Source organism: Gouania willdenowi, chromosome 24 (genome assembly GCF_900634775.1).
Source record: "Gouania willdenowi chromosome 24, fGouWil2.1, whole genome shotgun sequence".
In the NCBI taxonomy this organism is placed as follows: Eukaryota; Metazoa; Chordata; class Actinopteri; order Blenniiformes; family Gobiesocidae; genus Gouania; species Gouania willdenowi.
Genome location: NC_041066.1, coordinates 8614388 through 8630584, shown reverse-complemented (window position 1 = coordinate 8630584; position 16197 = coordinate 8614388). Strand labels below are relative to the sequence as shown.

Here is a 16197-nt window from a genome sequence, read left to right as displayed (position 1 = left end):
ACGTATTTAATCAGTATTATCGATCAATCAATGAAACTTAAAAATCTAATTTATATAGCACCTTTCCTACAATTGAATTGTAGATCAAAGTGCTTCACAGAAATGTGCTTGACATGTGTGATTGACAAAACTTAAAAATGATTAAAAAAAAAAAGTTTAGAGACTAATGCACACATAAGTAATTTAATAACACAATTAAAAACATGATGTAATAAGAAAGAGTCAGAAATATAAACAAAGCAGAGAAGGGAACATTTTTTAAAAATATAAAACATTAAAATTAGCATTAAAAAATTACAATAACGCCAGGCCACATAGCTACTTAATCAGGGTGCATTCAGCACAAATAGCTCATAATAAGGAGCAATTGGTCTAGGAAGAGTTTTTATCTCACTGTGCTTGATATTTAGTGCTTAGAGACCAGTGCCCGCATTCACAAAGCATCCTAAGGTTAAAAGTAGCTCTTCGTGATGTCACTCTGAAAATTCCTCAAATTCTAATTAATTGATTTGAATTTTTCTTAGAATTTTTCCTTATTAGGATACAAGTAATTCACAATGCATCTTAGGACCTAAGAGAGCTCCTAAGGTAAAAATAACTGTTAGGAGTAGTGAGGAGCACTTTTAAGAAGCCTAAAAGTGTCTTCGACAGAAACAAAGAGAAAAACAGAGCTGACAGTGAGATATTCTCTGTACGTTTAACGACAGTGACTTAATAAGATGCTACTGACTTATAATAATAATAATAATTATCATTATTATTATAGTATTTCTGGCTTGCCTGAGTTTTTTTCCACACCATTCACAAATTTGTATTGTTTTAAACTCTAACTGGCATAAAAACTATTCTGATTCTGACTTTTGTCACACAGTGTAACGTAATAGCAGCCTTGTATTGCTGCTAGATTTGTTCGCTCCCTTCTCTGTGTGCTGTAATCTCCGCACTCGCTTTGATTGCAGCAGGTAACAGCACTTCACACTCGTATCTTGTGCCACACAGGAAAGGGAACAATGCATTGATCAGCAGGGACAGCAATCACAGTAATTACTGACAGCTGTGTCTGCTCCACCATTAATATCAAATACATAAAGTGGTAAAATTACCAACGTGGATAATTAACTACAATAAGCAAATCAATACAATAATCGTCATGTGAATGAGGTTCATGATTACACATTTATTAATATAGTCGAAGTATGATCAGTTGATTTTATTCTCCATTCATTACCAGGAGTACAGAGCGCTTTTTCCCCCCTTTCTCTAACAACCACTCACAGCGTTTAACAGACTGCATCGTACCCAGCAACATGGTCAACCACACCTCCTCGATAAGATCAAAAATGTATTAGTCTTTAAATTAGAAGAATACATTTTTAAAATATGTTTAAACACAGGCTTAGCTTTTGCTTTTTTCCTACAGGTATATGTGTAAAGAATTGCAAGATATTCATATTTAATTTTTGACTAAGACAGTTTCTACTGGTAGAAACTGGAGCGCACCGTGTTTGAATGACACAACAGTGGAAGGGACTTTCTGCATGCTCCTTAAAAACGCTGCAGCACAGTTTATCTGGAATCTATTTCTGTATCCTGCCTGTCGCAAACAGATTCACGACATCAGTTATAGAAAGAGCCGGCGCATCCAAAGAAGGCTCTTACCTGTCCCATTCAGCCATCTCTTGACACAGTCTTTGGATCTGCCCCAGTTTAGGCTGCGTGGTGACCTGCGTGACGCCTTTCACGCTGACGCCTTCGAGGAACACGGCACCCTGGCAGAAAAGAAATCATTTTTCCTCCCCTTCTACAGACATATGAAGAATATTGGGTTGAAATGAAAAGCAGCTTCTTTGCTTCATTAATGTCAGTGCTCACATAGTTATTTGATCCCCATTCGCTTCCACAGTGGTGGTGGCTAATAATGCTGGGGTCTCACTGTGCCTCGGTAAGATCACTTAAGCTGGCGTACGCTAAGAACCAGGTAGTGCATACGCAAAAAACCTGTCAAACTTATAAAACGAGGGAGCACGCTCTTCCCACGCCTGTTTCTGTTTATAAATCACAATCAACTCGAAAGTTGTCCCACGTGAGGAAACACCTTACTCCACCCATACAGTGCCTATAAAAGGTCAGGTGAACGCCCTGAATGAATTACTAATACAAATTTCACTCAATGCGAGGTGGAGGTATTAATTGTTGAGGTGGACACACGCAAGAGAGCCTGACATGCGCATTATGAATGCCAGAAAGGTAAATCGCGTTGCGTTGCCTCAGAGCATCAGACTGTGACTGAGGTGAAAAAGAAATGGTCAGAGATGGAAGCGGAGGAGAAAATGTGTGTCACTTTCCATAGGAGGAGCGCACTGGAGCTCAGCCTCACAGACAAAAAGCTGGAGGATCATTGGGGACCCCCTCTGTGTTGTATGAAGGCTGAGGGGGACACAGATGCACTATATGCGCCAGAAGCATGGGATTTAATTGTATTTCCTTGTTTGAAATAATAAAAATGAACAGGTAGTAAAACACCTTTGGAACTATATGTAATTCACATTATCTCGCCAGGTTTGTTTTTTATAAGTCCCAAACGTTGCTTATAAGTGGCGTAGGCTTTCTTTTGTGCATGCACAGCATTCATAAATGAGGCCCCTGGGGTCCATAAAAAATAAAAATCAAGATTCTAGTACATGCAAGAACAGAAAAAAATAAAGACAGTTAAAAATATACAGAAACATTACATAAAAAGGTATATCAAGACACATTTTCATTACAACAACAAATAAATTAAAAACACGATATATATACATGATATATTCATTAAGATTGGTAAAAATATGACATTTCGAGTATTGTACCTGTGGATATGATGGGAGTATTTGATCTTTTCTTGAAATAATCTCGGTTGGCCAGTTAAATTCATTAATGCATTTTATTTTCAATGAGGGGCCATGAAAAGGTGAAGTCATGTAAACTAAGGTTTACATTGAATCATTGATGTTTCTAATGTTGTCAAAACCTTTGCTCATGTTATTACTGGAATTGTCAAGTCATAAGAATGACGTCATGAGACAGGATAAAAAGCTTCCCCCACTCAACAGTTCATTCCCAGAAGTCTTACCAGTTTAAGCTTCTCTCTTTTCCGTTTACCAGGCCCCGACCCCGACGAGCTGGGGCCTGAATCCTGACCAACCGCGTTTCCATCGTCATCTACCTCCCCGTCGACACCATCATCATCATCAAAGCACCACTCAGGCAGAGCTGGGGCAGGCGGGGCGTCCTCTTCATCGCCATAGCGACGGAATAGCTCCTTCAAGTAGTCTCCTTTGTAGATTCCTGGGGACCGGGCCTGGGAGAATGCTGCTACTGCTGCCTCGACACTAACAAGAGAGAAACAAATCCAAGAGAAAGGAGTTTAGTATTATACAGCAGGTAATCCAAAAAATAACTAGAATATTTCTATATATCCAAAAGTCAGAGCATAATTCCAACTTGTGTCTGTGTGTGTTCCCAAAACCAAAAAAAAAGGATGATGTGCTAAAGTCTTGATGCAGTGTAGACTCGGCCTGGGCAATATATCTTATTTTGGATTAAAATACTTGTTTTAAGAGTCGCTGCATGTCAGAACAGTATGAAAAGCACAGTTAGATCCATCACTGAGTGCAACAAGCCAAACTACAGAACTCCTTTACAGAGAAAAAGCCAAAAATGGCACATTTTAGGGAGCTGTTTGCTAATAAATGCAAACTTAACCCAGAATCGTCTTTCTGGTCAGTCTTTATTGAGATTTGTATTGTTTTTTAACAAAGATATCGCAATATGAGTTTTGGTCCATATCGCCCAGCCCTAGTGTAGATTAATATCCAATATGTTTACATGTACCCAACAAGGGCACGTTAAATTTTTCTGCACATAATAATGGACATACATGAATGCATTTAAATCAAGGTAAAATTGAAATTTATGTGTTCATTGTTTTACTAACAGAAATAAATGTTGTTTTTCAACAAAAATTCAACACTTAGGAATTGTACTTGTTTTTTTTTAACTGATGAAACAATGGTAAAAAAATAATAATAAAATACTGAAAACAAGCCTAAAACTGGATGCGTGATGATGAATGTTCATGCATTAAAGAATATTGCAGCACATGATGCTGGAGGACAGCTGTGAGCTCATCTGACCGCGGGTGGTGGGCGGAGGCAGGGTTGTATCCAGCCTCAGTGTCTCTGCTCTTAGACTACAGATAACATCCTCCTGTGTGAATTATTTATCTGTGTCATTGAGTGACAAGCTCAGTCAATGCTAACTGCGCATTTTATCTACTGCTACTATTAAGATTATAATCCCTGATGGTTATTACTAATAAAAGGCAAAAGCAGCCACAGTGTGGTCAGATATCAGGCAAGGTGATGGTGCAGATTGTGATGCTTTTGCAGGGGTGAGCCGAGCGTGACTGGCCTCACCTCCAGTCCAACTTCTCCACCAGGTACGCACAGATGAGGAAGCCTGTCCGATTGAAGCCATGCGTACAGTGAACACCTTCACAAGAAAATGGGAAAAATCAAGATTGCTGATTAGAATTCATAGAAAATCTGTGACATTTATCAAAGCTCTGGCGGGTTAAACTGAACTCCAAATCTGCCATTTTTCCTCAAAACTATCTGAGCTCGAAGCCTCCAAACAATCAATTTAATGTGCCATCATTTCAAAAGCCATATTTGCGCAGTTTTATGCAGAGTAATCACCTCAGGGTCAATGCAGTCTTTCTGCTTTTATATTTACTAAAGCTGAGAGCACATTTCAAGCTAGAGCGTAAAGTCAAACCCTGAAAAGGCTCACAGTTGGACTCCGATCTAAGGGAGGTCCAGCCTTTAAACCCACATCAAAAACCAGTCTATAACCGTGGTAATAGCAAGAGATCTAGACATTTGTGATATATTTACAAATGTAACCTAACAAAACAAATACGTATGCTCCTGTTCTAAGCACGAAAGAAAAGCGCAATTCAGTTCTTTAAACACGCATAAAGAAATCGTCATCTTATAACAAACATGTAGAGCTCTATAGGTACACAGCTGGTTTCAAATACACGACATCAAAGACTCTCATGTCTCATGTTTCCCAGTCTAGGGACGTTTGCCTGGCAACACAGATGCTAATGACGAGCAAACGAGCTGACGTCAGAGGACCAGGATCACATTTACTGACCAAACTGTCTGAAACGGACACAAACACGACGAGGACAACAAAGCCTAATCACCAGCTGGCCGAGGACAGGACGCTGCTGAGATGACATTCACACATTCTGCTCCAGTGCCGGAGCTATTGGGTTTACCAGCCAGGCACAAATCAGCAGTTAAGGGCAGAGCCCGACGGGATGAGGTGTAAGAGAGCGCCCTGCTGTCACTGACGCAAAAGTGCAACATTGATATTCAGCCCGAATGGTGGACTGGGACCTGCTTTTAGCACAGAACTATTCCACGTCATTTCTCAACATAGAGAAGAATGTATCACAGCTGCAAGCAAGCAATGCATTAATTTTCAAATAGTCGCACAACAAAAAAACTTGTTTAAAAAAAGTAACCAAATGATATGAGACTCACTAAAACTGCACATAAGTGAGGTAATAACTGGTGTTTATACCAGTAATATAATATTAACAAACCCTGACAACCCTGCCTGCATCTATCAGCTCTCATCAGGCACTGAAGGAGAATAGAAGTGGGTTTTATTAACCAGTTTCTGCTAAGGACGTAAGAAAAAACAATTGATTTGGCGATATATCACAATATTTCACTGCGCGATTATCGTAACAATCCAAAAAATGTTTGAAGCTTTTTTTAGTGATGTTTTTTAACGGGAAAAAAACCAAAACATATGTATAACACCTAAATGCCCGGTCACAAGGTGTCAGTGAACCACATCAGACCTTGTTAAACTACCTCACTCCTCAATGTATTTTAGCTTCAAAGTTGAATGCACTTTATTATCATAAAACATACTAGGCACTTTCATAGATTTATGTGGTTACCTTTTTTTTTTTTTAAAAGGGGAGGTATTATGTAAAAAACACTTCCTCCTGAAATACGTATCTCCAGTGCTGTTTTGCTGGAGGGGGCGAGGCTCCGCCTGGGGACGAGGCCCCTCCTATGTTCGGCCCACAACTTATTTTACTCATTTTAAATACTTTAGAAAGAAACCCCTGGCTTATGTTGTCTGAACTCATTTATGTACGCATTTTTTTAAAAAAAAAAAAAAACTTGCTCCCCTTCCCCCGCTTCCAGAACACACCTAAGTCAAAACATTTGCAGTCGCAATTAGAACACCTGATAGAAAACTGCGTGTCGATCGGTCTGTAGAAAGTAGCCAAATGCAGCACACAGAAAAACAGAAGTAAAAAGCATCAATGGGTGTTGGGATGACGGACTGAAGGGGGAGTGTTCATGGGCGTGTCAGAACACGCAAGGAGTTTCTTAAAAAGACACAGGCGAAATTGAAGCGTCATGAACAGTGTGGATACAGAGGGAAATTTGTATTGTTTTTTTTTTTTTTTTTTTTTTAATATTTGCTCCATTTTCCAAACAGTTTTTGGAAGCATAGTTATTTGAGTATGCTATAGAATGGTACTATGTGCCTGAAAAAAACATAATACACCCCCCTTTAAAGAATTTAAGAACTAACAGAATCAGAATCTGTTGTAGAAGCAAAAGTTTACCTTTGTTGACAGTTTGATAAACATTCCACTTGTTTTTAACATTGGTACTTGAATTAGTTAGTTATCATTCACTTGTTCTTGCAAGTTTTGAAAAATAACCATCACTGACTGTGGAAACTTTACACTTGACCTCAAGCAACGTGGATTCTGTGCCTCTCCTCTCTTCCTCCAGACTCTGGAACCTTGATTTCTAAAGGACATGCAAAACGTACTTTCATCAGAGAACATCACTTTGGACCACTCAGCAGCAGTCCAGTCCTTTTTGTCTTTAGCCCAGGTGAGACGCTTCTGACGCTGTCTCTTGTTCAAGAGTGGCTTGACACGGGGCGGTGTTTAGCTCAGTGGGTAGAGCGCCCGCCCCATGTACAGAGGCTATAGTTCCTCACCTGCAGCGGGTCCAGGTTCGATTCCCGGCCTGGGACCCTTTCCTGCGTGTCATTCCCTGCTCTCTCTGACCCCTTTCCTGTCAAGCAACTGTCATATAAAGGCCACTAGAGCCAAAAAAATCCTTTAAAAAAAAAAAAAAAAAAAAAAAAGAGTGGCTTGACACGAGGAATGCAAAAGCTGAAAACCGTGTCTTGCGTACGTCTGTGCGTGGTGGTTCTTGAAGCTCTGACTCCAGCTGCACTCCACTCTTTGTGAATCTCCTCTACATTTTTGAATGTGTTTTGTTTCACAGTCCTCTCCAGGGCGTGGTTATCCCTGTTGCTTGTACACTTCTATGACGTCTTTTCCTTCCCTTTGCCTCTCTATTAATGTGCTTGGACACAGAGCTCTGTGAACAGTCAGCCTCTTGAGCCATGACCTTTTGTGTCTTGCCCTCCTTGTGCAAGGTGTCAATGGTCGTCTTTTGGACAATTGTCAGGTCAGCAGTTTTCCCCACGATTGTGTAGCCTACAGAACTAGACTGGAGACCATCTAAAGGCCTTTGCAGGTGCACCAGATGTCTTCATATTGAACCTCTCCACAATATTCAAATTTTCTGAGATACTCTATTTGGGGTTTTCATTAGTTGTTAGTTATAATCATCAACATTAAAATAAATAAACACTGAATATGTCAGTCTGTGTGAAATGAATGTATACATTATACAAGTTTCACTTTTTGAATGGACATACAGAAAAAAAAATCAACTTTTTCACGATATTCTAATTATATGACCAGCACCTGTAAATAATAGCTCATTGTTTCTGAGCTGATAGAAATCTCCATGTCAAACAAATTAGACATTTTCATCCTTTAAAGTTTCTGGCTCATATTACAGACTACAGTACTTCCTTAATGACTGATATTACAAATGCACCGAGACACACACAAAGCAGATCCAACTGATTGTCATGTTTATGGCAGCTGAATTAGAAAAATCGAATGTACACAGATTAAACAGTCAGCTCATGAGTCACATTGAAGAGATGTCTCATTATTATAATATAAATAGAATAGCAGAATTTAAAAAATGACTCATTGTAAAGACTGAATATAATTGAAGCAGCCATCTTCTGCTTTTCGCTGTCAGAGTGGATTTATTTCTTCTCTGCTTTCTGCAGTCCCTCACCTGTAAGTCACCTACACAGTCTGCTTCTGATGTAAGCCTCCTACACTTAGGAAACCTGCAAATTTATGCTTGAACAAACTCACTCAACCACAGCCTCTAATATCAGGGTATGTGCAAAAATAATCTAGAATAGCTTTGTGTTTGTTTTCTTAATTATATATATATATATATTTTAACTAGTAGACAAACCTTTGATCCTGGTGACCTTTTGACTGATCTAAGGAATAAATACAAGTATGTTCTTAAATGTATGTCTCTGTGCATTGGCCTGTCAGTGGACTGGTGAACCGTTGAGGGTGTACCCACACTCCTCTCCCAGTAAACTAGGAACGTTAAGCGTGACCCTGAACAGGACAGTCTTCCCTTAGGAAACATCTTAAACATAGATTATTCTAGAGCAATGACGCCCTCTGCTGGACACATGAAGTTAAGTCCACATGTTCATTGTGAGAGATGAAATACACAACTATTATTTTACACAATTCAATCTATGAAGCTAATGTAGTTCATAACCAGATGATCCCATTTGATGGTACAGCTTCAACTTTATGCAGCCACATGAAATCATATAACTTAACCAATATGTCATCAACATTAATGTCATCCATAACAAACTTGCTATTGTTAACCAAGCATGTAAGCTACCTGGAACTGTAGTAGGGACTCATTGATGCAACGACAACACAAAGAATTGGTCATTTCTAAGGGTGTAAGAAAAAACGTATTCGGTGATACATCGAGATATTTCACTGTGCGATTATTGTATCAGTCCCAAAAACGTCCAAATCAATTACTTTAATAATGTTTTTTAACAATAAAAAAACATTCAAATACACCAACATACGCATAGCACGTAAACGCCCGGTCACTACGTGTCAGTGAACCACATCAGACCTTGATAAACGACCTCACTCCTCAAAGCATTTTCGCTTGGAAGTTTATTACAAGAGATGTCCCGATACAATATAGCAGCCTTTTGTACTGTCCGATACTCATATCGATCCGATATCAGCACGAATCATATGTACTTTTGTAGTGTGGAATGTTAGAAAAGGCTTGATCAAGTGATGTTACTCAAACGGAGAACAATAGTTAACAATTCAAGTTCACTTCAGTTATTTTTTACTGTCAGTATATGGTGGGAATAACTGAGGGTGGAACAAAAACAACAAAAACTTATCGGAGCGCTTACATCGGAGATTTTAGATGCAGTCCGATAAAGTCCGATATTCGTTTTCTGGCCGAAATCGGATCGGGGCACCCCTATTTATTACACTTTATTTTCATAAAACATACTGGGCATTTGTATAAATGTATGTGGTTATTTATTTTTAAGAATTTAAGAACTTAACAGAATCAGAATCTGTTGTAGATGCAAAGTTGAACTTTTTTGAAAAATGTAATTCGACAGTTTGATAAAGATAGCATTTGTTTTTTATATTGGTTGTTGAATTACAGTTAGTTACCATTTACTTGTTCTTGCAAGTTAAAAAGAAATGAAATAAATTGCATTTCATACAATTTTGAACTTGTATATTGTAATATATTATGTATTGTTTAGTATCGGAACATATCATATCGTGACACGCAAATCGTGAATCATATTGCACCGTCAAATTCATGGCAAAGCACACCCCTCGTAATTTCATAACATTTGAAAGAGTCTGTTAAATAAAGCCAACACAATTCTGTATGGATAAACACTCACCGATAAGTTCTGTGGGATTCTTCTCTAAGAAGTTAGCACAGACCCTGATGAACATGTCTGTTACATCTTTCGTTGGACATTCCCCGTGTCTAGAACAGGCAGAAATCAAATCAGTGCTACAACTGGGTGAAATTGGACCACTGGTTCAGTTGGTGTCACTGGGTGTAGACGTACCCCTTGCACTGGAGCTTCATGTATTTCACTCCGTCTTTTTCGATTTCGTTGCGATCATAAAAGCGAGTGGTGTTAGTCAAATCCACGAGAAGGCCCATTTTAACCTGAGGACAACAACACACAAAGGCCACAGTGAGATGAAGGGCGACCCATGTCTTCCATCTTCTGTTTTGCTAACACTTACTTTTAAGCTTTTTAAATAGTTGGACAGCATGCTCGGGTGAAACCTGTTCTCCTCTGCTACATAGCTGTCGTACCTGGGACCCAACATGGTTTTCATAGGCAGGAATTTGCCTGCCGGAAAACAAGAGCAGAGAAGTATTCATGAACTCTGAAATGTGGTGTTTTTCAGAGGTTTGTAGCAGAATGGCAAAATGCTAACGTAAATGTTTCATTCAAGTTCTAAAACATTATTTCACCACACCAATTTCTTTTTTAAAACAGCAAAAACACGAAATATGCAGCATCTCCAAAAACAAGGAGCAAAGTGAAATATTTTTGATGAGGATATTACAGCCTAAACCATGACAATAATTGATAACAGAATTTATTTTAATGCATTATTATTTTTGGAACAACGACAGTTTTAAAGATAAAAACACTTCTACTCCTTATGTACACAAATGGTCCGTCTCATAAAAGTGCAATAAAAATGTACTTCATGATTATTATTTTTTTACTTCAACTGCATCAGATCTTTTCAACTACTTCAGACGTATCCATAGATATAACATTTATTATCATTTTCAAACCCTTCATATGTTTGTATGGACTTTTTGTCATTAGAACCCCTGATTTTTCGACATGAAAAACATTAAATATGCAGTATTTCCACAAATGAGGCGCAAAATGAAACATATGTAATGTTGTTCTTACAGCCTTCACCATGACAATAATTGATAGCAGAATTAATGTTAATGCATTATTATTTTTGGCACAAGGACAGTGTTAAAATGAACTGACACTCTTTTTCTATGTGTACGCAAACAGTCCATCTCATGAAAGTGCAATAAAAATGTAAGGATATTTTTGACATATAGGACACAGTGGTCTTATTGTGTGTGTGAAGGCAAACACAGAGGAAAGCCCCTCCCTGTGTGTGGTAATGAGCAGCTGCAGGGACAGCTCAGGTTTATTGGACCTCAGTGTCCAGACCGAATATCGGATATGGGATTCCAATTTCCAGAGTCTTCGATTTTCTTTATTTTTCTTTTCCCCAATTAATTTTTTATTCATTTTATTAAATTGTAGAATACTGTAGATATTATGTTGAATGTTAAAATGTACGTAACCATTGGATTAATAATAAATTGGTCAGTTTTTCTCATACCTACTTTTTCTGACTATTAGGGATGTAACGATTCACTCGACTCCCGATATGATTCGATTTACGATACTGGGTTCACAATACGATTCTCTCACGATTTATTTTACAAAATGGGACTGTATATAAATGACTGAAAAATATTCCTCAAAACTGAATTTTTTTAATTTTTATTTAAAAGGGCAAAACAATCGATTTCATCGATAAATAAAATTTATAGATTAAATAAAAAATTATTTTGCAAATTTGAGTTTTTTGGGGGTTTTTTTGGATTGTTTGTTTTTTTTTTTTTTTTTTTTTGGGGGGGGGGGGGGGGGGCAGGATCATTATTTAATTCAAATTCAGAATCAGAAGTACTCCACAAATAAAAGAACACTAAAACAAAGAAAGAGGGAAAAAAAAATACATAAGTAAAATACTGGTAATTAAATAAAGATTAATTAAGAAAACGCAGTAAATGACAGTTTTGCAGGTTTTTTGTCTATCTTTGAGACAAATCTTGCAATATATGATTTCAATGACTGTAGAATTGAGGTTCCATCACACTGTGCAGCTCCGGTTTGTTTGGACACGTGATGCTACATCAGCGGGAACCTAGCTTCCTCTAACTTCTAATTCCATTTAAAAATGTGACGCAGCTCGAGAGCTCAACAGATGTTTGAATTAATTGTTAGATTGAAGGTCCAACAAATACATAAAAAAAAAAAAAAAAGAAAAAAAACATACAAATTGCCAAGGACATTATCTTTGAAAGGTCGCCTTCACACAAACAACTAATCGCAACAAGCTAACGGTGAAGTCAGTCTATGATTCGTGTACTCTGTTTATTACAACAGGGCCTTTTTAAAGAACAATTTAAGGGCATAGTTATCATACTATAAGTGTGAAGAATCACAAAATGTGATGTCACATGTCATTCATTCTACTAGAGGCCATAGAATTATGGTTTCAGTTACAATTGACGTCGTTTCTTCATCTATCCTTTCACATACGCATCGGAGGCTAACTTCAGCGTTCACTGCAGCGCGCCTTTACGTCTTATTATGGAGCTCAATTTAAAATATCAACATTTTGATCAAACTTCACCTATAATTTACCCATTAAGCATATCTAGTACCGAGTCAAATATGTTGGGAAAATGTAATGTATGATACGTATAATTCAGCCACGTGACTGAATAGATGGGCAGCCATCTATTTTGGATTTATAGAACGATATTAAAAAAAAAACAAAAACAATAATAACAATGGTTTCTGACCAGAAAATGAACATGGTGGTGCTATTTAATTCAAACGATAATGATAATTAGTTTAACACACAATGAAAGAGAAGTTCAAGCAGCTCGCTGCACCACTAAAAAAGCATGACATCACTTCTGTTTACAAAAAGCGTGTAAATGTGCACTGACCATCCACAGGCTGTCCTCTTCTGGGACAGTTGCGCCACCGTGGAGGAGGTCCGGTGTGTGACATGTCGGCATGGGAAAGTAGAACCTATTCTCAGCAGCCTGTCCGTGGAGCGGAGCCTCCTCTCGCCGGCACACAGGCTGCAGATGCCAGACGGAGGTTCACTCGAGCGCCGCGGATTCGAGGCCCAGTAGCTCCTAATCCAGGAGGATCATTTACCCAGTATCAGCTAAAGCAATGGGAAGACTGACCTGTGATGAACTGTTAGTGTCGGGACACAAAACAGACTTAAATCTAAAAAGAAAAACGACGCTCTTCCTATGGTTGTCTCCAAACGCAGAAAATAACTCAAATGTTTTCCAAACGAGCTAACTGCTAATCTGCTGCTGAGGTAGCATTACTTCTTCACGTTGTTGTTTTTCATGCAGATCAATGAGCTACACTGCACCATCCTGCCACCTTCCGGTTTGTTCAGACAAGGTTTTTTTTTTTTTCCCCCGTAATTCTGATCTCATGATATGTTTCAACTGCTAACAGTCATTTTCCTTAGAGGCGATTGATTTGATTCTACGAGTTATTTCATTAAGAAAGCATCTTGTTTCATCTGTTCTTGTGAGGTATTTCTGGGCGTGGCCAACTTTAGAGTTCTCTCAGGCTGGCCACGCCCCCTGCCACCTGATGTTTCTCTGGAGAAAAGAATTTTGGCACAGTATTGAAAATCGAATCAAACATAAAATTCAATTATTTCCAGCATTACCTATAGATGACATAACTTGGTATTTATCTAGCAAAATAAAAATGAGGAACTCTGCTGTAACATAACTTTATGTTTAGCCAAATTGTTTATCTACAAAAAGAGAGGAACAAAATCAGCCCCAAATGTATTGTTTTCTTAAAACGAATTTAATTTGTATCTGAAGTCTTTAAAAAGTCTAAAAGATGTAAAAGCACAAAAAATATGATTCTCCGACTGAACTACATAGCCAGAAATGATTTGAGTTTCCCCTTGCGACAAGGATTTAACTTTATTGTTAATTACTGTGTTTTGTTTTTTTTTTAATCTCTTCTTTTTATCCTCAATGAATGACATCTTGATTGATGTTTGCTATTGTTTCATTTTTTAATGTGATTTTTTTTTTCCAAATATGCACAAACAATATTTCCTGTTTTGTTTTATTGTGTAATTTTGTTTTCTAGATTGTTTACCATAAAATACTGTTCAATCTTGAGTGAATTAAACAAATAAGTTGCTGTTTCTTTGGCAAGTTCTTAATTTTGATATGTTGTTGTAAATTGTAAAATGCCGTATTTGTTTATTCCTGTACGTATTTGTCAATTTAAAAAATAAAACATAAAAAAAGGAACATAAAAATCTACAACTTGCTGTTCTTTAGTCTATTCTACAATAATACACATAAATAGGATAATACATAAGCAATTATAAAAATAATAATAATGTAAAAATTGTAAAGTCGTTTCTGTATATAATTATGCATAAAAAAGATACATATAACACAGCAGGGTGCTAAATAGCATTCATTGTCTTTTTAAGTGACTGCTCTTTTACAGGCATTTTATTGAAATAACTTTATCTCATAAGTTCATTTAATTTTTAAAGGAACACCTCCACACAACGTTTATGAGTTGAAAAAACAATCACAGATAACCAATAATCTGCTCTCAATTCAAACAGGTACATTTATTACATGTATGCTACATTATAGTGAGAAAAGAAATACAACTGACAACAAAATGTGTCAAAAAGCATTTACAAACATTGAGTTGTGATCAGTAAATTACAAATTCACTTTCAATGTCATACATATGCACACTTTCTCAGACCTCTTATACATGCAGGTTCTAAATGTTAACCTTCTCCAGGATAGGCTTGGTCTGAGGATCCATCCATCTCCTCTCAACCAGAAAAACATCTCAAACATGTAGAAATGTCCCCCATGAACATTGAAGAACAGTCATGTGGGGACAGGGCCATAAGGGGGAATAAAGGGGAGATCTTTATGGGGCCCATCCATAAAGTCAGTAAAATGATGGTCCATTGTTCTATGAATCTGTGATAACCACATTTGTTTATTTATCTGAATATTATCCACTGTAACAGGAATTATTATCAATTAACATTATTTGTGCTGTTGTATACAGTCATCTTTAAGATGTAAACCCTTGTTTTAATCAGAAATCAAATGGGTTAAAAGTAGGGGTGAGTTTTTTTAATTTATTTTTTTAATATTTAATCAATATTTTTGTGTATTTGTGCAATATTTCAGTGGTGGTTACAATGATTTCAATGTGTTGCAGTGGTTATTTGGTGCACTTGATTTTCTGATTGCAGTGTGTAATGCCTAATATTTATGTATGCACAGGTATTTTATGTTCATGTAATCTGTTCAGATCAGTGCTTATACTGACACAATTCTCACTTACAGTTGTTACAATGTCATGTTGTCATGGTTACTTTGAGACTTCTACACAGTAGTTTCAGTGAAAAGAAACTTGTTGCACTTAATTTTATGATGGCAGTGTGTAACACTGCATTTTCTTTTTTTTTCTCTGAAAATGTGCAAAATCATTAATAATAAATAGGATGTTTTGAAGCTATAGTTTTGACTCAATTTGTCCTCTGAATAATCAATATCTTCTGATGAACATATACAGCAACTTGATTTTTCATCTCTATGTTTAATTTTGATATTAACTGGGTAGAATATCGCGATGTAGCAATAATATCGTATCGTGACCCACATATCGTGATACGTATCGTCTTGCAACATCCTTGCCAATACTCACCCCTAGTTAAAAGTGATCAAAAATGGTGGAAAAGGTGGTGAAATGGGATTTATAAAAAACAGAAATTGGTTAAAAGTTGCAATGTAAAGTGGCCAAATACGGAAAGAAAAAGGGTTTAAAGTGTCTCTTTTGGCTTAAAAGTGGCAGAAAAAGTAGAAACAATTAGTTTAAACTGGCAAATAATGGACATGACAAATCATGAATGTGGTTAAAATGACATGAAAGATGGTTAAACAAAAAGTGACGATAATGGGTCAACATTTGCAACAACAGGTGAGGAAAGTGGTGGAAAGGGTCTATATGTGCTGAAAATGTCTTGAAAGTGAAAAAGATGTGCAGAAAAGGCATTGAAATGGATGTAATGTAGAAAAATGCATTAAAAAAGAGCACAAATATAGCAAGAAAAAGTGATGGAAATAGGTTAAAATATGGCCAGTTTGGTGTAAAAAAAAAAAAAAAAAAAAAAAAAAAATGTAATACTAACAATTTACAAAAAAAAAAAGAAAATAGGCAGTG

General features: G+C 37.1%; 1 protein-coding gene across 2 annotated transcripts in view; it reads right to left on the bottom strand.

Annotated features, from left to right (window-relative positions):
• The window catches only part of rngtt (RNA guanylyltransferase and 5'-phosphatase), a 115310-nt gene extending 101830 nt beyond the window's left edge, over window positions 1-13480 (bottom strand). For both annotated transcript variants that reach the window (XM_028440044.1, XM_028440045.1), the window contains exons 1-7: window positions 12879-13480; window positions 10331-10440; window positions 10147-10250; window positions 9973-10061; window positions 4458-4533; window positions 3113-3371; window positions 1660-1769 (exon numbers count right to left, since the gene is read on the bottom strand). In XM_028440044.1, coding sequence (XP_028295845.1) covers window positions 1660-1769; window positions 3113-3371; window positions 4458-4533; window positions 9973-10061; window positions 10147-10250; window positions 10331-10440; window positions 12879-12942 — 812 coding nt within the window. In that variant the 5' untranslated portion in view covers window positions 12943-13480. The remainder of the gene's footprint in view (window positions 1-1659; window positions 1770-3112; window positions 3372-4457; window positions 4534-9972; window positions 10062-10146; window positions 10251-10330; window positions 10441-12878) is intronic.
• Between the last annotated feature and the right edge of the window lie 2717 nt (window positions 13481-16197).